Raw genomic sequence first — 23,897 nt, 5'->3', positions numbered from 1 at the left:
TTGCTTTACGACTAAGCATTCATTTCAAAGTCGATGATAATATAGCCTCTGCCTTTCTCCAACAACTTTGTTTATTTCATCAAAGGTGCTACACCCCATCAAAAAGGACATTATAAATGGAAAGTTACTTTCACAAAAATAACTTGACCTTTGTTATAGCAGCTGTTAGAGTAGTTTGATAATAAATCACGTATAGTAAGGTGGTGTTTTACTATTTTAGAGATATGGCTTTATTCCTAAATACTTGAAAACAATAATTGATTTTAACATAGTTGTAGCTTAGGAAATGTTTTGAATACACTAAATTATTTATGAAGGCTTGTACACAAAAACTACTCGAAACTCTTATTGTAATACAAAAAGTTGACGAAGGCTTTTAGAGTTCTACCCAAGATCAACCAAAGTAAAAGTGGAGCAATTGTAAAAGTATTGTGACAACACAATGGTCTAACACCGGATACATACAACATAAAGATGTGTTGTTTCTAACTTTATAGTAGAGTGGTGCTCAAGCTCCTCAAGCAGTTTGTCATTGTCATCATCTTAAAGGCAAGCAACAAGCTCTATGTATTATATATTCTTCTCTGTGGAGTCCAACATTATCCAAAATATCAACTGCATAACCGATTTGTTCATGTTAGATTAACTCAATAACACGCAAAATTGTTAGGATAACAAAGTAATTAAGCAACACATACCCTTGGTTTGTCATAGAGATACTGAAAATTACAGAAAATAATGGGCAGTACGAAGCTCACTTTGTCTACTTTGTCTTGGGAGAAACGACCTCTTTCTTAATTGGTGGGGTGGTTGGCTGAGCTGCAATTTGTGGTTGTGCACTGATCTCTTCCCAAACTTCAATCCATGTAACCATGGAATCTGCAAGCTTCTCAAAATAATTGTCGATGGGACCTAGCTTCTCCTTCACCTACTTGGACTCTTGGGAGAAGCGACCTCTTTCTTAAGTGGTGGGGTGGTCGGCTGAGCTGCAGCTTGTGGTTGTGCACTGATCAATCTCTTCCCAAACTTCAACTCATGTAACCATGGAATCTGCAAGCTTCTCAAAATAATTTTTAATGGGACCTAGCTTATCTCAAAATAATTGTCAATGGGACCAGCTAGCTTCTCCTTCACCTGCTTGGACAGTTCAATGTAGCATTTTTGTATGATTGTACATTCCTTTGGGAGTACAATAGATTAGAAAAAGGGAATGATTTCTTCTTGCCAATAGATGCCTTTGCACTCTTTCTTTAAGTTCACAAATGAGTTGCTTGCTTTCTTGTGCCAAACGTATGGCAATCCTGTCCTAACACTTAGACTGGTATGCTCACAAATAACCTGCATGCCAATCCAACCGAACATATTTAAAAGGTGAGTAGAAAAAGAAAGGTCTCTTGAGAGCAAAGAGTGGAAATTTCAACTTTGAACCTACTATCAAGTATTTGAAGGACCACGCGAAGTAAATTCAGTATCTAACTTGAGTAACCTCAAAATGAAAGTTGCTTTCTACGAAATGATTTTATTCTAAACCTACCGTTAGCATCTGTAAAATGACACCATGACTAGCAAAATTGACATTCTTAATTATCCAACAATTGATGTACTCAATTTTAACTAGCTCAACAAAATCTAATTAAACAGAAGCAAACTATACCTTAGCACACCAGCCACCCCAAAGTACATGGCAGGGCCTATGAGCTCCCTGTTGAATCCTAATTTCATTCCACACATTGGAAACAAAGTGCCTTTGGGTATTGTCATGACTGCATCAACATACCTGTTTGAACTAAGAAGATCAATACACAATGAGGCAAACATAAAAAGTATGTGAGCTTTGGTTTCCACAACTCATCAATCACTACAAATTGTACTTGGTCTGATCAGTCAACAATTAAAATGAGTATTTTACAGTATTATTAATACAAGAAATTGGTCCCAAGGCCCAATTTTGGGGAAAATGAAGTCTAGAGGACACGGTTTTTTGTAAATAACTCACAAGGACAAATTTTGGGAAAAAGTAACTCACGAACCCACTATTTCAAAATTAGTAACCCTCAAGGACAAAATAAGTTAGCCCCACCTTTTTACATTTTTTAAAATGCCAGTTATACCCTTTAATGGAAATGACCCTCAAGGACAAATGACCCGGATTTAAAATAAATATTTTTTGATTTTACCCTTTCTGTCATTTTACTATGAATAATGAGTGTTCATACCTTCTGCTGGTGTATGAACAATGATTGTTCATATCCAAATAGGTGAATGAACCTTATACAATATATTGATGTATGAACATTGAATGTTAAATGCAAAAGACTATGAACATTCAATGTTCATACCCAATCAATGTTCATATCCAAAGACTATGAACATTGAATGTTCATACCCAAAGGACCAAGGACTATGAACATTGAATGTTCATACCCAATCAATGTTCATACCTAAGGACTATGAATATTCAATGTTCATACTAAATACACCGGGTCGTTTCGTTTGGGCCGGGACATTAATTATTTTGAGTCAGGGGTATACTTGACATTTCATTTACCCGATCTGTTTTTTATTTCGCGTCAAGAGTATACTTGACCTTTCATCTACCCGGTCCTTGTGAGTTACAAAAATAAAAAGGTGTCCTTGAGAGTTACTTTTTTAGAATTTTTGTCCTTGAGAGTTACTCCCTGTTATTAATATGTGTAATCGAAAGAATATGTTTTTCATTAATATGCAAAAAATGACTGTGACATGATTTTGAGCTTTCCGTGACTAAAATCAATACATTAGGCAAGGAGTGTTATAAGCCACTACAGAAGAAGTAAAATAACATATTCTACTGTCCGAAGAGTAACTTGAAAAGTCGGTTAAAAGCAAATTTAAGATAATTTAAAGGAAAATATAATGCAGCAATAATAATTGGATTCTAGTAATAGCACATACCACATATCTCTGTGGAGAGCAACATAAAAGCTAATAAGACACCATTTTGTGCAACAGTACATTCCCAAGAGTGTATTAGCAGCCGACTAAACATTATTATAAAGAATCCAACCTTGCCCTTAATATTGAGAACATTGCTAGAAGAGATCGGGCTCTGCAATATTCAAGCAATTTATTTCCATTGCATCAAAACAATAAACAGTGACAAAAATAAAAAAGAAAGACTATATAACATAAAGAAGCATAAGGACATCTGTGTTTATTGAAGCATATTCAGCGACTCAAATGAGAATTCAAAAACACTTTAATATATGATACCTACTCGAAGATTATTTGTTGTCTCTAATTAATCAGGATCGATGAACAACATATTGGAGGTCATCCGCCCAAAAACTCAGCAACTGAAATCTATTGAGAAACAATCAACCAATCAATAAAAATTTGAGATGTGAAATTGAGAATGATTGGGATATTTGAGATAGAGAAAGAGATAGCAAGAAAGCAGGGCATATGAAGAGGGAGAAGAGAAGGCGAAAACAACTATTGGTTTCCTTGCAATAAAGTCAGCATTAATCGGGTAATAAAGTGTATTAATTGTGCGTACAATTCAAAATAAGAGGCATGGATTTGAAATTTTAATTAAACACCACATGGAATGACCAATTACTCCTATTCAAAGGTGTTAAACAATCAAAAAATAAGGCTAGAGGAGTTATTTATAAATATTTAGTAGTCCTAAGACTCATATTAATTTTTTTTAGAATTTAATACTCCAATTTAACCAGAATATGGAACTGACACCTATTACCAAACTTTACCAGGAATAGACCAAAATATCCTCACTTGGAAACAAGCAGAACCGACTATCTACCCAGTAACGTAGTGGGATGCAAAACAAAAAATTGAATTTCACATGAAAAAGAAACTGAATAAAAAAATTTAGATATGAAAAGTTGCTCAATTTAGGCAACTAAATTCTCGAGAAAATTAAGTTTGTGAGAGATCAAAAATGAAGAAGACGTCAATTTCGAATCGTGATCAAAGGTATGTAATAAATTTGTTTCCAATTTTAACAAAGATTAATATTATCATATATAGAAATTCATTAATTAGTGAATTCAACGTATAACATCTTCCATTAATTTCTCATTTATTTTCAAAATCAGAATTTATATTTTCGAAATTTTTTTTGAGCATATGGTAGATGTTTCTCTCAATTTTCTTATAAAGCTTTTATTTGATTGGTTAACATTAACTGTACGTCATTGTGAAAAAAAAAATAACTTAATTGTTTACAAGCATTGCTTACTTTGTAATTAGTAAATAAAGGTTTCAATTTGTTTTAGGAATGCGTATGCCAACTTTTTAAAATGTGAAATCTCTGGCAACATTTAAAAATGTAAAATCCCTTCATTGGTCATACATTTCAAAATGCAAATTCATTTTGTATTTCATTTTAGCAGTGCAGATGGGAAAAACTTTGACAATGACTTTGCATTTTAAATGGCATATGGTGTATCACAAATTAAACTTGTCGACACTAGACCCTAAGCCTTAACCCTAAACCTCTACACACTAAACCCTAAATCCTTGTAAATTAGACCCTAAGAATAAACTTTAAACCCCAATAAACTAGACCCTAAGCCTGAACCCTAAAAACCTCTAGACACTAAACCCTAAGTGCATAAACCCTAAACCTCAAGACACCACCGAATCCTAAACCCCTATAAACTAGACCCTAAGCTTAAACCCTAAACCTTTAGACACTAAATCCTAAACCAACTCATTACATTTCATAATAGTTGGTTGAAACTACTAAATAATAAAATGCATTTTGTGAAAAATGCATATCATTACCCATATACATTTTAAAATGCATTAGTATTTTAAAATAAGTTTACTACGCTGGTGGTTTATATTTGTGCATATGCATTTAAAAATACAAAATAGGTGGTTATAATTGATTATTGGTAAACTTTTCTAAAATAGGCTCCCTAATCCAATTTCTTGATTGTTAATCTACCTTTGTTATTCTTCCCTAGTCTAACTAAATGATTGAATTTACAGAGAAATAAAGTGACCGAGTTGGTTAACAAACATTGCAGTAAAGAAGGCAAAAAACTGTGGCTTATTGATTCGCCGATTCAAGTTATGGACTGCCCCCAACAAGAATCATCGTATGCCCATAGTCCCAATACTTTTAAATTTTATGTAAATTATTGACTCATTATGAGGACTCTAATATCAATCATGATTTCAGGGTGGACGGTGCAATTTATGTATGCAAGTTCATGCAATGGTCGTATAAAAAAAACAATGCCTTCTTATTCATAGCAAGCAATTGTGGAGAAAAAATTCAAAAAGCTCATGCAAAGTTGACATACAAGATCCTGTCTGACAAGAAAAGAAGTTGGAGCTTAAAGCCTGAATAAAATCCAGTGATTGGAAAGGAAGAATGAATCACTTGAAACTGAGTGTTTCGCTTTTGGATTTCAAGTTTAGTTTATAATGTATGTGAACTTGAAAGTTTGGAATTACTGTAAATTGTTCCACTAGAAATTTGATTCCTACATCGATGCTTCTGACAAACACACACTTTGCTGTTATACTAGAGAATTATTTCGATCTGCCGCGGACTTTGTCATTGTTTATATAGGATCTGCTGCATTTCTTTGCAATTAAAATATAATTGTTGGCATTCTTGAATAATCTATAAGCTACCAACATATAGCTACCTAATATACACAAAGAAGACAATTAACTCAATGAGAAAATATCCTACATTCCATTGCTACGTTAAAACTATACATGTTTACTTATAATACCTACAAATATCGTTGCAGTACTTTGAAAAGCTTCACATTTATTTTTCTTTATCTCAACACGAAATCAAACTATAAATCAAAAGTAATGGAGGTCAAAAACAAGCTATGCATTTCAAAATGCTAAGCAATATGACAGAGTCATTACTAATCCCCAAACCCACTAAACACCCATAAATCCTAAACACTAAACCATAAACCAACTAAAACCTAGACCCTAAACTCTAAACCTAGTAAACAATAAACCCTTCAGCACCTAGACAAATGCTCTACAATTCACATTTTTTGCTGCACATTTTAAAATGCATTCACAGTAAACCCAAAAATCATTTACTTTGAACCCTACACCCTAAATACCTAAACCATATACTTCAATTCACAAATTTTGCTATGCATTTTAAGATGCAAATTACAATAAATGCACTGTGCAGGTCTTGGTGCAAATAATTCGTAATTCAAAATTAACATCGTCAAGAGTAACCAAAATTTGACAGCTCTCGCAATTTTCTTAAAGTATATGAACATAAACAAGTGTATCCATACTGTATGAAACCACTGAACAACAAGTGTATCCATACTGTACGAAACCACTGACAACTCGATTATCCCATTGAACTGCAACACAAACAAAAAAATGTGGATAAATAATTTGTTGTGTAATGTTGATTTAATGTAGAAATAAAAAAATCTATAGTGTACTGACGTTAATATAATGCATTTTAAAATGAGAAAAGAGTCTGACATCAATAATACCGGAGTACTGACGAAATTTGTGTACATTAAGATTGTGGAAGAAATAAATTTGAATAAATTCAGTCCAAGCAAACTTTGTATAGAGAGCAATATAGTTCTGACATCATAAGCAGATGACCATTTATCCTACAAGAAATTCAGTTAAACATCAGATTCACTATAGGGGGCTATCAGAACTAACATCTAAGCTGTAATAGATTATCTCATATACTTGAAGAATGTCTAAGCAGATGTTTCCATAGACATCCACATTCGGATGAAAACAGGCAGTGTCAAATTTAACTTTTGGAGACTTGAATGTATAATATGTTGGAAAGGTTAGCGAGAGCTTGTACTCAGTTCCTTCGAGCACGGTTTCTTTGCTACCAGTGATTATTCCTTTCCAGCAAAATATGTTGTCCTCTTCTGAAAAAGCCGATATGCCAGGATCACCACTCATCTACAATAAACTAAGAAAATGGTATCCAATAAAGATCATTAAATCACCACTAGTACCAAAAGAAAATTGTTAAAAATAGGCAAAAAAAGTAATCCATTCTTACCATTAAAGACATGAGTTCAGATTGCAACCTGTTCCAAATAGCAAAAAACTTCACAATTACAATCAAGACTCAAACGTAAATTTTGCGCTGATTCCGACCAAAATTTTATACCAAACAACTAGAAATGAGTGACAATGAATCAAACTCAAGAAACTATACAACCCCAAAGAAAGCCTCAAAACACATAATTAAAGAAACCCCAAAAGAGTAATTTATACAAACAATTTGTCCACATTGAAAAGTTAAATATACTTTTTAAGAATAGATTGAGTGTCAACAGTTTTCACAACTTGGGTAGGTTGTTTTGCGGATATTACTGACTGACCCATTGAAGCAGGTGAAGAATATGAATCTAAAGTAGTTTTTTTTCTATGAAAAATGGTTAAAGGGTAAAAAGAGAAGACAAAAAAGTTTGAAAAAAAAGGGTTTCGCTGGCGGTCTCGAGTCATATCCCCAAATTCAAAAACATTTTAAAAAAATAACGACTTTTAGCAATGAAAATAACCAAAATGGTATTAAAACCCAAAAATAATACTTTCAGGTCTTTAAAAGTAATTTTATTTTTGAAGCAGCTCTGTAGCCCAATTTCTTGGTTAAACAATACTTCAATTTAAGGACAAAATGGGTACATTAAATTTGCAAAGGGCGAGAAAGATGAAACAACCCTTCTAAATATTATATGGGTGTTTTTTATTTAAGTATTCATTTAAGGGTATTATGCGTAAGAAAAATACCCGGATGAATTTAAGGGTCCATGATAGCTATAGGAGATACTACTAGTAGAGATATATATCGGAATCAAATAATCGAGTTTACTTAAAGCACTGATTATCTAATGTAATTAATACATTATATTCTATAAAATGGCAGCGACTTACATAACAAATTAGTTTCATAGCCGTCATCTACCGTTTTCATTTATCGAAAACTAAGAGGGAGAAAGATTCCAACAATCAACAATGCATTTTATATCGGTACGGTATTCAATTGCACACTGGTCTAGTCTATAAGCAGCATAATCTCTTTGCTTGTTCTTCCCAGACATTTTCTTCACACTCCAAGTGTTCCACTAGTAGTACTCTACTACTCTGGTGTCTGGACACTAAGCACGCAAGATTAGGTTGTTTCGTCTTTCATGGGATATGATGCAAAGGCATATAGCAAAAAGCCAAAAACGTTGTGGCTGCAAATAATGGTCTAACGGCACCCCTTTGATTTTAGAGAAAACACGTAGCAATATCACAATCTATCTAACAAAACAGAACGGTGTGGGACCCGAAGGGCCCTATCCGATGGCTCAAAATCTTTCTCAACAAAATATGACATGGCGAATCCAAGTGATTTAGGGGCTTGTGCAATTTTGTTAAATCACTCAGTATCCATCGGATCTATCCAGAAAGTCAACAACTACGGCTAGGCTTAAACACTAGGCTAGCCCATATGCTGTTCGGCTGGCCTTGATTGGGTTTTCTGGCGCCGAAGGTGCGACGAGTTGTTTAGTGTCATACGGCACGGGCAAACCCTAATATGATACATTACATATCGATCATATATTGAGGTGATATATATCAACAAATTGTTAGTAGAATTAATATATTATCAACCAAGAAGGATCAATATTTTCCGATATAAATATGCCCAACATTATGAATTTATCGCGACTTGGGTCGATATATAGTGACATTTACGTTCGACATATATCGTGATATGTTGTAATATGAGTGTGATTGCATGAGTATATATATATAAGGCCGGATCTTAGAAGTACATACTTATTTTAACTTAAGTTAAAATAAGTACGTAAGTAAAACTTCACCTAGAAAATGAATTCAAAACTAATATTTTGTGGAAATCATCTACTCACCATAAAAATCATCTCTAAAAAGTTAAGTATATCATATCCAAATGAGATGAAATTTTCTGGAGATGATCTTAATGTTAAGTATATCATATCCACAAAAAATTAGGGTTGAATTCATTTTCTTGGTGAAGTTTTTAATTACGTACTTTTTAGAGAATTACTGTATATCAGTCCTTCTCTAAAAAGTTGTTACTTAAGTTAACTTAAAAATAAGTACGTAAGTAAAACTTCACTTAGAAAATGAATTCAAACCTAATATTTTGTGGTTATGAAGACTCATCATAAAGATTATCTCCACAAAATTTTAACGCATTTGGAAACCTCTAACATAGATAAAAAGTATTGTTATTTTTAAAAAGAAATCTAATAGTCAAGAAATGTCGAGTTTTTACAATCATTTTTTGCCAATGTTAGAGGTTTCCAAATGAGCTTAAATTTTGTGGAGATGATCTTAATGTTAAGTATATCATATCCACAAAAAATTAGGGTTGAATTCATTTTCTATGTGAAGTTTTTACTTATGTACTTATTTTACGTTAACTTAAGTAGCTACTTTTTAGAGAATTACTGTATATCTATATACATTATTATTACTAATATTATTATATATGTTTCTACCTATATAATATAATATTGGAGATAACTAATATACTATTTAATAAGGCAGAAATTTTGGAGAATGTAGGAATTAACAGATGTCCCAGGTTCGAAAATAAAAATGCAAACATATAAATAAAATATCCGACATAAATAATATACAAGAACGGTGAAAATAAACTATCTACTGAAAATCCTCAGGGGCTGCAGGAGAATCCTCAGGGGCTGCAGAAGAAGAACCAGGAGTCCTGCGATGGCATGCACGACGAGCTCCTGTGGAGGCTAATTGCTCCTGGATATCACCTAGAGTATCCATCACTTGAGCTTGAAACTGATGTTGGTTCGCCATGAGCATTCGCTGGAACTTGTTCTGGCGAGTAGTCATTTGGTATTGAAATGCATTTCCTGCTGAAAATTAAGCCCATCTTTTGCATGTCGGAAGTCGTGGGCGAAAGTGGTCATATCGTCCTTAACTCGCCCAACGATGTTTCATCCATACCTGGCAACTGTACATGTCTCTCATGCCACTGTTCATAGCACGTAAAGTGTCCATAGGGTGGCTCATCTTACTCATAGCAGTCTCATAAAAGAAGGGTGGGTGAGATGGGCCTACGTTAGCGTGCTCAGCTGCCATTGGTGCTGTGGGTTCCTAAGGGGCCAATATACATTTCTTGAAAACAAGCATATTCTCATATAGAGGTATATGGAGTAACGGGTGGCAGACAGGAAACCCAAATTAACTATAACTTGCGTTACAAGAACGGCAAGAGGGGCTGACTTGAGAGTGGCATGCGTAATAATATCAAAAAGAAAGGTAACTATGCAGAAGTTACCCTTGCGCTCCTGGAGGATCTAGAGAAGGTGGAGGAAAGTCTTGTTGATGTTCGAGGGCTTCGAGGTGCCAATGACGTTCTATCCCAGCCATTGAGTCACAGTCAGCTGGTTCCGTCGCACCGAGCGCTGATACACGCATTTCCCATCTATGTTGTACTCGCCCTCGATTAGCGTGTTGAGCATTAGGTCGTAAGTCTATGGGTACACGGACTGTTGCTGAGTGAACACATGGTCGACTAAAGGAATGCCCGTGATCCCGGAGATCAAAACGGGTGTGACTTCGTGGCGCACACCATCGACGGTAACCCAAAAATGGTCGCCATTAAAGCTTCCATTGTCGTAAAATTTCATCACCAAATCCTTAGAATATAGCCTGCCATTAGGATACAACAAGTACTCCCATCCTCTAAAGTGTATTTCATTATCAAAGAATTGAGCAAACATCCCATTTTCGAATAGAGCTCCAAAAATTTTCTCCACCGAAATTCTCTTGTTTTCGGCCATTAGTGCTCTTAGGAAGAGGTTGGCTATTAATTTGAGCTGAGGGGGAGAAATGGGAGTTGCTGACGAAAGGAAATTGGATTCGGAGCTGTAGAAAGCGCTACGAAGACCACGGATATAACGTGGGCTGCCGTGCAAGACTTAATCGAGAGAGGACAAGATCCGGATTTTGGGGAAGACGAAGGGTGTAAGGGTGACGCGTGTGGTGGGGTGTGTCGGGTTTAAATGAACCGAGAATGCGAGATTTGGTTGGGCCCAAAAAATTTCCCAAGCCTAAAGCCCGATTTAAGCCTAAAAAATCAAAACGCTCTCCCACGACTTGTTGGACTCCAAATTGGGTGAATGAGCTATCGAAATGATCGGCACGAAAAATGCTATCCAATTATATGAGTCATTCTCAAAGGTCACAAGCATTTTTGAAAATAAGGAGGGTGTTTTATTTATAATCAAAGTTTTTATTTATATACAAGGGAGATTTACGTGAAGAACACTGGATGCCCAGAAGAGTCACCATCTAAATTCATAGGCAACTGTCATGTCGGCTCTAGAGCGAACCCAATCTAGCCAGACTGTGGCTTTACCTTTATGTATTATGGGGTTAGGGTCAGGACGATACCATCCTAGACCGTGCGCGCTACGGTCTAATAATATTGCCCTTATTACATACGGCTATCCTCAAACAGCCCAAAAGGGAATTCAAAGTGACCAATTCTAGGGTTTGGTATGGTGGAATCCATTGCCCGTTTGTGTTCCAAGTATGCAACATCCGAGGTTGAACACGAATCTCTATATGCACAACTTAATGCTTTGGGATTTTTTTTTTATAAAAGACAACAATATATACATATCTACAAGGTGAGTCTTTTAACGTCAGATCCTCAAGAAGAATCGAGTCTTTTAATGTCAGATTCTCAAGACATTTGCGAGTCTTTTAACGTCAGATTCTCAAGACGATTCCCAACTGATAAGAGCCCAAAACTGTAGTTTTAACCCTGTAACAGTCATACTTTTAGACCAATTATGTGAGTAATAATTAAGAGTTAATACTGATTACGTGTTTTTATGCATTTCAAGCTTCAAAGTCCATTATGTGCAGAAATGTGCCACTTTAGCGAGATAAGGGAGAAAAGGTCGGTTGCTAAGGAGTTCCGTGATCAAAGGCCAAGATTCAAGAAGACAAAGCCTTTCTAAAGCCCGGTCAAAAGCTGAAAAGTCGACGCGGGCAGAAACAGCACTCAAAGTCAGTAGAACTTTCGAAGGCCGTATCTTTGGACTCAGACCTTGGAATTTGGCCTACCTTATGTCAAAACAATCGGCTCGGAAAGAGCGTTCCAATGGTCTATGTCTTGACCCAATCAGAGGAGCAGAAGTGGACAAAAAGTCTGTTGAAGCCAACTGTAGCTGAAGAGGCCCTTTTTGGACTAAAAGAATTGGGTTTTGGGCCTGATTCTCTGGCCCAAAATATGGCTCCAAGCCCATGCACGATTTTTAGATCTGAAAGTATAAAAACAAGAGCTTGACTCTTTGTTAATGGTAGATAGTTAGACCTAGATTAGTTAGCCTCCATTAATTAGTTTGAGAATTTCAATTAGTTAATTAATTAGTTTTTCATATCTTGTTTTAGATCTAGTTTCATATTTAATTACTTTTGAAAAAGTAGATTATTAATTTAGTATTTGAATAATTGTTTTATTATTAATTAGATTAATAAAATAGTGTTCTTGGTAATCTAGTTCATTTTCCATTTACTTATTTAGTTCAATTCTTAGATTCAATTGTTTGTCATTATTAGTTAAATTCAATTATTGCATGAGTAGTTTTGAATTGAGTTTAAACAAGCAAAGTTTCAATCTTTATATCATGTCTTGTTTGACTTCCATTGGGAATGATAGCGTGATGATTCTCGGCTAAACCTCCATTTGAAGGGGTTGAGAAGCCTTGATGAAAGCTTGATTCCGATTATTGTAGAGTCGTAGTAATTTCCTTTCCACTCTAGAAATGATTAGTTCACCATGAGAATGGGTGTAATCGTTCACATGCTAGTTATGAATTAGTAGAAATGCCATGTGTAATTAGGGATTAGGAATAACTGCATTGTTTCGGCGATTCGATTCAATTCGGATTACGACGATTAAATCGTTAGTAGGATTAAGTCGAGTTAAGGTGGAATCAATCCCCCTCTAACTCCTTATCATAGAATCGACGTAGCATACCCATACTTGTTCTAATAGTCGACTAGTTGCATCTTGTGGGTAGTTGCATCGTAGTCTAGTTGCCATTTCGTAAATCTCTCATTAGACTTTAGTTAAGAGTAATTAGACTAGAGAACATTACCATGCGGAAGAACTAGGAGTGGAACGAATCATCTACTCCACTATATCTCAATAGGATTGAGAGTAGAAAACTTTGATAAATCATAGGCACGTAATTAAGTTTTAGTTTACTTACGTTTTGAGTTTTATCGTTCATTTCGTAGGTAAACTTTATCTTTTTATTTTTTATCAAATGGCGCCGCTGCCATCTTAGTTTCTCTTTCGCATTGTTTTCGTAGTATAAGTACTCTTCTTAATGTCCCATTTCACCCACCCACCCTTGTTCGATTCTAACTATGGTTGTCTTTTTCAGCATTAAACTTCCTCGAAAAAAAAAAAAAAAAATTGCACCGAGCGCACCTCACGCTTCAAAAAGGAGCGACTGCGCTTAAAATCTTGGAAGCCGAGACGAGACCTACCAAGCGAAAGCACGACCACCCGAGCTGAATTTTGCCGGATTTCCACAGGTTTGATTCGAACGTCGATTTTTCAAGTTTTTCAGTGTTCTAACTTGTTATATACACTGAACACGCGTAAACAAGACGCTATTCATAAGCGAAACAAGAACGCAATTAGGTATTCCTTTCTTCCACACCTTGCATCTCCTGTTAGAGGTTTATACTAGAATATCAGGATTGTTTGGAGGTTGTCGTGTTTAGTTAAGTTTGGTCTTAACCTTGTATGAGATTAAGGTCTGGTTGAACAAAAACACCTAACGTAATCACACGGCAACATCAACAAGCACGCCTATCTAGTATACCACTCACTACACCTCTAGCTACTATTTCACACACACCACCTGATATAATGCTTGAAGAAGGAGAGACTCCTCTATCTGACTTCTACAAAGCCTTGAGCGATAGCCCCAAATCTTGCATCGTTCTAGTAGACCCAGTGGGGGATTTCCGAATCCTCCCAAATATTTTTAATTTGTTACCCGTTTTTCATGGTTTAGACCATGAAAAACCTTATCAGCACATGCGTAGGATTGAACAAGTCATAACAACAGTCCACCATCCTACGGTTGGTGCTGAACAAATTAAACTGAGGGTATTCCCTTTCACCTTAACCGATAAGGCGGTGTCTTGGTTAACTACCCAAGCAGCCTAATTCTGTGGACTCGTGGGCTAAACTTGTTCAGCTATTTATGGAACATTTTTACCCACCCCTAAAGACGGATGAGATGCTTTCCAAGATTCATTTCTTTCGACAAAATCCTCATGAATCATTTTCAGAGGCTTGGAATCGTTTCACCGATCTCTTTATAGAGTGTCCCATCATAACTTAGCGAAAAAGACACGTTAGTTCGTGCCTTTTCAAAGGACTTCTACACCACCATAAAGAAGTCCTTGACATAATGAATGGGGGTAGTTTCTTAAGTAAAGGAGCCTCGGAGGGTTATAAATTTATAAAGGATCAAACTAAGCGAAATAACAACGGGGGGTAGTGGCGATATCCACCGCTCCGCTAGTTCTTCTAATACTGATTAAGGCGCCGCGGTATGTTTGAAATTAAACACGATCCCGAGCTTAAAACTCTAATCGAATCACTCACGAAAAAGGTAGAGGTCATTTTACGTTCAACAAAAGCCTATCCCGTCATGAATGTAAATTCAAATCCATGTAGTTTTATTGAGTTGGAGCCGAAACGAGCATCCCGACTTCCATCGTGTCTATAGCCTATGAACAGGCTTGTTCCATTAATAGTGAACCTAACGCCCTTGGAGACAAAATCCCAACTTCGGTTGGAGAAATAACCAATCGTCCACACCTCCGTGGTACAATAATCAATATGTTAGGCCAATGCATAGTTTTATCCAAGCTCCACCACGACAAGGACAGGGTCAGGGTAATTATAATAATTATAACAACCAAGTGCAACCTCGACAAGGTCAAGCACAAGGTCAAGGTAGTTATAATAATTATAATGCTAATAGAGGTATCGTTAGGTAAATAATAACTATCAAAATTCTACCGATAAATAATTCACGCGAGATAGTTCGGTCCACACCACCCGTGACTACTACACCCATACAACCGGATCGTCTTGACACCTTCATACAAGTGAGCCAAAAACTTTTCCAAACCATGGCTCAATCTAACCAACAACTTCTACAATCCGTTAATAATTTAAGCCAACAGTTGGCCCAAGATAAAGCCCAACCCAAAGGTGTGTTTCCAGGTCACGCACTACCTAATCCTAAAACAACAAACACAACCTTTGAGGTAACCGATAATACTAGTAATGAATATGCAAAGGTAGGTGAGCTAAATGCCATCACCACTTTCCGTTCTGGTAGAGTGGTTGATAACAAAGTAACTATGCCTATAGTTACCCCACCAGTAGCCCCTACACCTGCTATTTTACTAGATACCGAAATAGAAACTGAAGAGCCTACCACTGTAGACGTACCAGTTACAACACAACCTAAGAAACAGAAAGCCAAGGTTAAACATCCATGTGATACCATTGCTAAATATAAAGAGAAACCACCGTTTCCACAAAAATTAGCCATGTTAACTAGGGATACAAATTATGAGGAGATTATGGACGTTTTTAAGAATCTAACTATAAACCTTCCCTTCCTCGAAGCTATTAAAAAGCTACCACACCATGCTAAGTTTCTTAAGGAGTTGTGTAATACTAGGCGTAAGACCAACATACCAAAAGATGCCTTTTTAACAGAACAATTTCCAACTCTATCTCAACATAATGGAATTGTTAAGTACAAGGACCCTGGTCGTCCTACTGTACAATGCACCTTAGGAGATTCCTATACGACGACCACGTTATTAGACCTGGGGGCTAGTGTTAACTTATTCCCGTTTTATTTATATAGACAAATAGGTCTAGACGAGATGCAACCCACTAAAATGACGTTGCAATTAGTTGATCGGTCTATTAAGTATCTTAAGGGTGTGGTCGAAAATGTGCTGGTAAAAGTTCAGGATTTCTACTATCCGGCTGATTTTATCACCCTCGATCTGAAGTAAGTCGCTAACGACTGTTCGATCATCTTAAGGCGTCCCTTTCCCGGCAAGCGCCAATGCGCTCATTAATTGCCGCGATGGTTCAATGTCCATGTCTTTTGGCCATCTTGCTATTGAAGTAAATATTTTTAAAACAAAGACACATTTACCCGATTCGTCTATGGATGGAGAGGTTAGCATGATCGAGAGCTTCGCTCGAGATTATTTCAACAACACGTTCCCTGATAATCATATGCCCAAATTTCTTTCCTTTGGAAGTTCAGACTCCAACATTTTCATCCCTACACTAGTCGATACACATATTATGGATGAGGACGAGATAGATGACTTTCTCAAAGATATAGAGGACTACCATAGTAATGTGGATATGACCAATCTAGATGAGGAATTCGATGAGTTTCTTAGAGCAGGTGATGATTCACCCTATCAAGAACTACTTTGCACAACATCCACCTCGACTCCCCTCCTTCCACCCTTTCAAAGGAATCTTGAGTTTGCACTCGATCCTTTTGTTTCTCCTGTGCTTCATAATTTTTTAAATCCACCTAGTAAACAAATACTTCAGAAGAACAAAGCATTTGACACCTTCATTTTCAGACTTGAGACAACCCACACTACACCTAACTTCCCTCACTCACCTTTCACTCCCACGTTTCCCACGTTTCGTCTCATTTTTCACGAATCAGCACTTCGGAGCGCGCCTGCTCCCCAGAGGAGCGCACTCGCGCCCTACACATTTGTCAGAAATTTTGTATAGAGAGCACCCGCGCCCAAGGTGAAGCGACTTCGCTTAAAACACTGGAACTCAAAATCATCGGGCGCAGGCGCGCCCAAGTGGAAGAGACTTCAAGCATACGACCTCTGTAAACAAAAAAATTTCCAGTTTTCTGTGGGTTGTTCCCGGATCATTGCAGTTGTTCCAGAGCATCGTTTTGAGATGACATCTCCTACAATAATACCGGAACAGTCTTTCGAAGATTTGTTCCAAAGCACTACTTATGGTGCTTGGTTTCGTGAGGCGATCACATACGTAGGTTGGGAACCGCTTATGGTAAGACCTGCTGAACTTTATTCTCCAACACTAGCATCTTATTTTTACAATAACTGTATTTTCTTTGAGAGACCGGATGGAGAACAAGTGTTCTCCATCAACATTGATGATGAACCAATGGAAATTACCGGGTTCTTGCTAGCATTTGTTTTGGACTTGCTATGCCGCTGAAATACAAGACCCATGGTGCTATTGGGTAGATAATATGCATGTCTACACTTATGAGTTTTGCATGAGTTGTATGGGGCGGGCATTTTCCGTGATCGAGGACCAAGGGACTATAACGTCGCTTTTGGTGCTTTGTCCATGAACATAGGAACTGTTATGTTTTGGATCATGCTAAACATTTTAGGGGAATGACGTTTTTCTTCTGTGAATGATGCCACTTGTAGCGTCTTCCTTGCTTTAGCCACGAGACGTATGTGCCATGACCTTCCCAGAACCTTGATGTCTAGTTTAGCACGAGCCCATAGCATGAGGCATAAGTACCTTCTTATGCCTGTTCTAATTTCCCGTATTATGCTATGTTTCTTTCCTATTTTTTGTACATGTTTTACGGATTGGATTACGGTCGACACTGTACGACCCACCAATTGTATTATTCGATCTTTCCGTGCAATGACTTGGCAAGGGTGGAGGATACAACCTCATCAGGTTGCACCCTACACCGTCGTCGGACCAAGTGGGCTTTTAATAGGTTAGCAATAATAGATGATAAATGGCGGGAAGCTTGGCAAATTATCATGGCATGGCAGGATGCGAAGGAACCTCACTTCTTTATAGAAGAAGAGAATGAGGAGGATGATGAATAAAAGCGGGAGATAAGGTAAGTTTTAATTCTAGTTAGTGTCTGCTTATGTCCCAAGCAATTTGATTCTTGTTAACCCTATAATGGGTGGAACTCTTATAGAGTTGTGTCAGTTTTTATATTAGTATGTTTTAACCTTGTTTTGCAGATGTTCCAGAATTTCACGCGTTTCCATGGTATTTTTCTACCCTCTTTATTTAAATGCTTTGAGGACAAAGCATGCTTCTTGTTTGGGGGTGGGGGGGGGGGGGGGCATAGAAACACGTGTAATTAAGGCATCTGCTAGGATATAAATATGTATAATATGCATTTGTTTTCTAGTTAAAATTTCAAATATTCAAAAATATAAATAAGTAAGTTCATGTTATACACTTAGGAATAGTGGTATTGTTTTCCTTCTCTATGCTCTTAATAATCTAGAAGTCTCACGTAGCTTTTATATTAGAATAATTGTTAGAAACTTAGGTTAATATGTAGGTAATAATCTTTGCATCTATCTATAAATATATTATATGAGTATCTATGATTGTTAGCAGTAAGTTTCTGAACTCTAGGCTAGAGTACTTATTCTACAAATCCTGTGAGAATATAGCCTAAAGTCTTATATGAGCGAAACATTTGAGAAATGACACAAGGGAGAAGTAAAATCGGATAGATAAATCTGCGTCCACTTGCTTGATCACTATGCCATATCCTAAGCGAGAATTTAGGCCCTCTTTGGATCGATATAGCCAGAAATTCAAACATATGAATTATTTTCGCTAGTAAGCCTCGAGCCTTTCTTTAGCCTTTCATAAACCACAAATCCTTTACCCTGTTACAAAACAAAACAAAATAAAAAATTCAACCTACCCAATTTAGATAAGTCCGAGAATAGAATGAGGAAGAAAAGAAGAAGAGAAAAACCTGTGTAAACAAAAGTTAGTTAATTGCTTCAGAAAAAAAAGAAAAGAAGTTTCCATCCAAAGAAAAGAAAAATAAAAATAGAAATAAAATCAAAACTCCAAAAAAATAGAATAAAAGGAGTCAAAAGCCAAAGAAAATGAAAAAAAAAATATATATGGCTAAGGATGGAAACAAAGTGTAGAAGCAAAAGTAAATAACAAGGTTTTCTCTAGTTACATAATATGAAGACTCTATTTCTCAGACTTGTCCTTTTTGAATATCTATTTCCTTCCTTCTTAAACCATCTCCTAATCCCCACAACACCTTATAAAGACCTCTAGCTCAATTAGAAATAGGTTAGTGTGATAGTAAGTGGCAGATGTGTTTGATCGACTCTGGCTTCCTTGTTGTCATTGAGATTGTAAGGTAAAGTGTGCCGCACAATCGGAGTAAATGAAAACTTGAGTGGAAAAATTAGAGTGTTGTATCTTGACTATTATTGTGAGAACCTACTTAAGGACGCTATCCCGAGTTTCAGAAACGAACCTGCTAGGCATTTCATAGTATTACTCATTGTATATATGTTTATTGTAGATGATTGATTATTATGCATATATTAGCTTAGGTTTCGACTTGATTACTCTATATGCATTGCTAGTGAGAGGTATAGTTAATTTAGAGCATGAATAAGGAAACAATAGTTTTATTTCTTAGTCGTTGTAGTATAGAAGAAGTTTGTGAGTACCTTCACTGGAAAATTCTCACGAGGCTATAACTCGTCCACTAGGGAATTCCTAGTAGTTTAAGGCCTTGTTGCATATGGTCAATGCAATCGCACTCAGCGAAACGAGAGTAGATAAAACTCCATTTTTGTTCACTTATTCTAATATCTCATCTTTGATTGAGGACAAGCAAAATGCTGTTTGGGGGTGGTTTGATAAGTGCCCAAAACTGTAGTTTTAACCAGTCATACTTTTAGACCAATTATGTGAGTAATAATTAAGAGTTAATACTGATTACGTGTTTTTCTGCATTTCAGGCTTCGAAGTCCATTATGTGCAGAAATGTGCCACTTTAGTGAGATAAAGGAGAAAAGGTCGGTTGCTAAGGAGTTTTGTGATTAAAGGCCAAGATTGAAGAAGGCAAAGCCTTTCTAAAGCCCGGTCAAAAGTTGAAAAGTCGACGCGAGAAGAAACAGCACTCAAAGTCAGTAGAACTTTCGAAGGCCGTATCTTTGGATTCAGACCTCGGAATTGGGCCTACCTTATGTCAAAACGACCAGCTCGGAAAGAGCTTTCTAATTGTTTAAGCCTTGACCCAATCAGAGGAGCAGAAATGGACGAAAATTCTGTTGAAGCCAACTATAGCTGAAGAGGACCTTTTTGGACTGAAAGATTTCGGTTTTGGGCCTGATTCTTTGGCCCAAAAAATGTCTCCAAGCCCATGCACGATTTTTGGATATGAAAGTATAAAAATAAGAGCTTGACTCTTTGTTAATGGTAGATAGTTAGACCTAGATTAGTTAGCCTTCATTAATTAGTTTGAGAATTTCAATTAGTTAATTAATTAGTTTTTCATATCTTGTTTTAGATCTAGTTTCATATTTAATTACTTTAGAACAAGTAGATTATTAATTCAGTATTTGAATAATTGTTTTATTATTCATTAGATTAATAAAATATTGTTCTTGGTAATCTAGTTCATTTTCCATTTACTTATTTAGTTCAATTCTTAGATTCAATTGTTTGTCATTATTAGTTAAATTCAATTATTGCATGAGTAGTTTTGAATTGAGTTTAAACAAGCAAAGTTTCAATCTTTATATCATGTCTTGTTTGACTTCCATTGGGAATGATAGCGTGATGATTCTCGGCTAAACCTCCATTTGAGGGGGTCGAGAAGCCTTGATGAAAGCTTGATTCCGATTATCGTAGAGTCGTAGTAATTTCCTTTCCACTCTAGAAATGATTAGTTCACCATGAGAATGGGTGTAATCGTTCACATGCTAGTTATGAATTGGTATAAATGCCATGTGTAATTAGGGATTAGGAATAAATAGATTGTTCTGTGAAGCAGTTCAATTCGGATTACGACAATTCGTCGTTAGTAGGATTAAGTCGAGTTAAGGTGGAATCAATCCCCCTCTAACTCCTTATCATAGAATCGACGTAGCATACCCATAGTTGTTCTAATAGTCGACTAGTTGCATCTTGTGGGTAGTTGCATCGTAGTCTAGTTGCCATTTCGTAAATCTCTCATTAGACTTTAGTTAAGAGTAATTAGACTAGAGAACATTACCATGCGAAAGAACTAGGAGTGGAACGAATTATCTACTCCACTATATCTCAATAGGATTGAGAGTAGAAAACTTTGATAAATCATAGGCACGTAATTAAGTTTTAGTTTACTTACGTTTTGAGTTTTATCGTTCATTTCGTAGGTAAACTTTATCTTTTTATGTTTTATCAAATGGCGCCGCCACCGGGGACCAATCTCCGTCTCAGGGTCCATCTTCATCACATGGCTAGGTGTTCACCATCAGTTTGTGTTCGCTATTATTTCATTGTTTTTATTGTTTTATTAGTTGGATTTTAATTCAGTTGTTAAATTTAAATATTAATGTGTTTGTTTTATGTTGTTTGGATTTAAATTTTTAATATAAATGGTTATTTTCGAATTGTACGTGTTTTTATCATTAATCCCACCTTCCCGAATTGTTTGGGGGTGGTAATATTTATACCGAGCATAATTATTTTATATGATCATCTTCTGTAAGGTTGTCTTGGAGTAAAGGTTGAGAATTTGGCCGATATCGGCATATCTATGATTATGTGTGGTGGTAGCATGAAACCTAGGAGAGTTTAGCAGTTACTATTCTAAATCCAGTATAAAAGATACCAGGGTTGTTAGAAAATCAAGATTATGGTTTGTTTCCATTTTCGGGTTTGGAATTTTTCTATTTCCGAAAATTGCCTTAAAACAATTTGGCAACTTGCCGATTCGTTTTGGAAGCTCAAAACCTATTTAAACTTTCTTCATTCTACACTAACAACCTACACTACACCCCACCATCATCTCTCACCTCTCACTCCAAGCTTTTCCTTCTTTTTCCTTGTAAACATCTGTTTCAGCACTTACGAGCGCACCTGCGCCCTCGACATTGTCAGAAATTTTACTCAGAGCGCGACCCGCGCCCAAGTTGAGGGCGACTCGCGCCCAAACACTATAACTCCAAAAACACCGAGCGCTGACCCGTGGAAGTGGAGCGCATTCTGCGCCCGCCGCCTCCGTAAACACGAAAAATTCCAATTTTCTGAGGGTTGTTCTAGGATTTTTGGACCTGTTCAAAAGAGTAGTTGAGATGACATCTCCTATAGTCATACCTGAACAGTCTTTCGAAGACGTGTTGGGAATCGAGACCTATGGACATTGGTTCAAAGCGGGATCCCTTGATTAGGATGGCGCCATCTACTGGTAAGTGATGACGATTCATATTCAGCACAGCTTACTACTTATTTCTACGACCACGTTAGATTCTATTGTAATCAGGATGGATGATAAGAGCCCAAAACTGTAGTTTTAACCCTTTAACAGTCATACTTTTGGACCAATTATGTGAGTAATAATTAAGAGTTAACACTGATTACGTGTTTTTATGCATTTCAGGCTTCAAAGTCCATTATGTGCAGAAATGTGCCACTTTCGTGAGATAAAGGAGAAAAGGTCGGTTACTAAGGAGTTTCGTGATTAAAGGCCAAGATTCAAGAAGATAAAGCCTTCCTAAAGCCCGGTCAAAAGCTAAAAAGTCGACACGGGCTGAAACAGCACACAAGTCAGCAGAACTTCCGAAAGCTGTATCTTTGGACTCAAACATTGGAATTGAGCCTACCTAATGTCAAAACGACCGGCTCAGAAAGAGCTTTCCAATGGTCTAAGCCTTGATCTAATCAGAGGAGCAGAAGTGGATGAAAAGTCTGTGGAAGCCACTGCAGCTGAAGAGGCCTTTTTGGACTGAAAGAATTGGGTTTTGGGCCTGATTCTCTGGCCCAAAATATGGCTCCAAGCCCATGCACGATTTTGGATCTGAAAGTATAAAAACCAAAGTTTAGCTCTTTGTTAATGGTAGCTAGTTAGACCTAAAATATTATAGATAATTCTAGATCTGTTTTCATTAATTAAATTAAGCTTTAGTTCCATTTTCAATTCTTGTTTTAGATTAAGTCTTTGAATCATTGTTCTTGATTGATTAGATAAATAAAATAGTTGTTTTCTCAATTTCGAATTGTGTTATTTCAATTTATAGATCTGATTTTAATTCTTGTTGATTATCATTCCGTAGTTTAAATAGATTGAATCATTGTTAGTTAATTTAGTTAAGTTAGAATTTTAATATGATGTGTAGTTATAATGAAATGGGAAATGATGGTTTGATGACTCAAGGCTAAAACCTCCATTAGAGGGGTTGATGAAGCATTGATGAAAACTTAGTGGTACAGTGTAGAAACATTGTAGAATCTATTCCAATCTAGAAGGTCGTGATTCGCCATGAGAATGGGTGGACGACCTCACATGCTAGTTAGTACTCGGTAGAAATGCCATGAACACTAGGGATTAGAACTCGAATTTCTTGCCGTAAGAACATAAGAATCGAGATACAAGAATCTATGTTAGGCTATTAAGTTGGATTCGAGGTGGATTCAATTCCACTCTAATCATTTATCTAGATTCAAAACAATCATATTTCCATAGCATTAGTAGTTTAAAAGTTAAGTAATCAAATTCAGTAAGTATCGTAGTAATCACCTTCGTAAAGCTCTCATCGACTTAAGACCGACTAAATAGACTAGAAAACATCCATGCTAGAGCACTAGGAGTGGAACGAACTTTCTACTCCACTATATCTCATAGGATTGAGAGTAGAGGAAACTTCGATAAATAGGAGCATCATAAGATTAGTTTAGTTTACTTACATTTTGAGTTCATCGTTCATTTCGTAGGTAGACTATT

The 23,897-nt window shown here is 36.4% G+C and overlaps 1 protein-coding gene and 2 long non-coding RNA genes across 7 annotated transcripts; 1 reads left to right on the top strand and 2 right to left on the bottom strand.

The window, feature by feature from the left end:
* Positions 1-275: 275 nt before the first annotated feature.
* Positions 276-3,583, bottom strand: LOC147503393 (uncharacterized). Of its 5 annotated transcripts, none has more exons than XR_015222009.1 (5): positions 3,257-3,583; positions 2,935-3,088; positions 1,655-1,786; positions 699-1,338; positions 276-615 (listed from the first exon to the last, which is right to left on the bottom strand). It is a non-coding gene; the product is annotated as an uncharacterized LOC147503393 (long non-coding RNA). The 5 variants fall into 5 exon arrangements; XR_015222006.1 differs by having other exon boundaries at positions 1,655-1,777; positions 3,253-3,580; XR_015222008.1 differs by having other exon boundaries at positions 759-1,338; positions 1,655-1,777; positions 3,253-3,580.
* Positions 3,584-3,867: 284 nt separating this feature from the next.
* LOC147503392 (uncharacterized) lies at positions 3,868-5,541 on the top strand. The gene is made up of 3 exons (XR_015222010.1): positions 3,868-3,978; positions 5,002-5,111; positions 5,195-5,541. It is a non-coding gene; the product is annotated as an uncharacterized LOC147503392 (long non-coding RNA).
* Positions 5,542-6,032: 491 nt separating this feature from the next.
* On the bottom strand, positions 6,033-7,384 carry LOC147503391 (ubiquitin-conjugating enzyme E2 20-like). Its single transcript, XM_086604818.1, has 6 exons — positions 7,304-7,384; positions 7,052-7,079; positions 6,721-6,948; positions 6,510-6,635; positions 6,300-6,371; positions 6,033-6,044 (listed from the first exon to the last, which is right to left on the bottom strand). The coding sequence occupies exons 1-6, from the start codon at positions 7,378-7,380 to the stop codon at positions 6,033-6,035; spliced, it is 543 nt and encodes a 180-aa protein (XP_086460944.1). The 5' UTR covers positions 7,381-7,384.
* Between the last annotated feature and the right edge of the window lie 16,513 nt (positions 7,385-23,897).

This window comes from Coptis chinensis, chromosome 4, assembly GCF_015680905.1.
Source record: "Coptis chinensis isolate HL-2020 chromosome 4, ASM1568090v1, whole genome shotgun sequence".
NCBI classification, from domain to species: domain Eukaryota; kingdom Viridiplantae; phylum Streptophyta; class Magnoliopsida; order Ranunculales; family Ranunculaceae; genus Coptis; species Coptis chinensis.
The sequence above is the reverse complement of the archived record's forward strand: the minus strand, read 5'-3'. Positions and strand labels throughout refer to the sequence as shown.

Coding starts and splice junctions, on each gene's coding strand:
- LOC147503391 (XM_086604818.1), bottom strand. CDS start 7,380: ATGGGTCAGTCAGTAATATCCGCAAAACAACCTACCCAAGTTGTGAAA. Junction 6,949..7,051: donor CTGAACTCATGTCTTTAATG/GTAAGAATGGAT, acceptor AGTTTATTGTAG/ATGAGTGGTGATCCTGGCAT. Junction 6,372..6,509: donor CAAATTTCGTCAGTACTCCG/GTATTATTGATG, acceptor TTTGTGTTGCAG/TTCAATGGGATAATCGAGTT.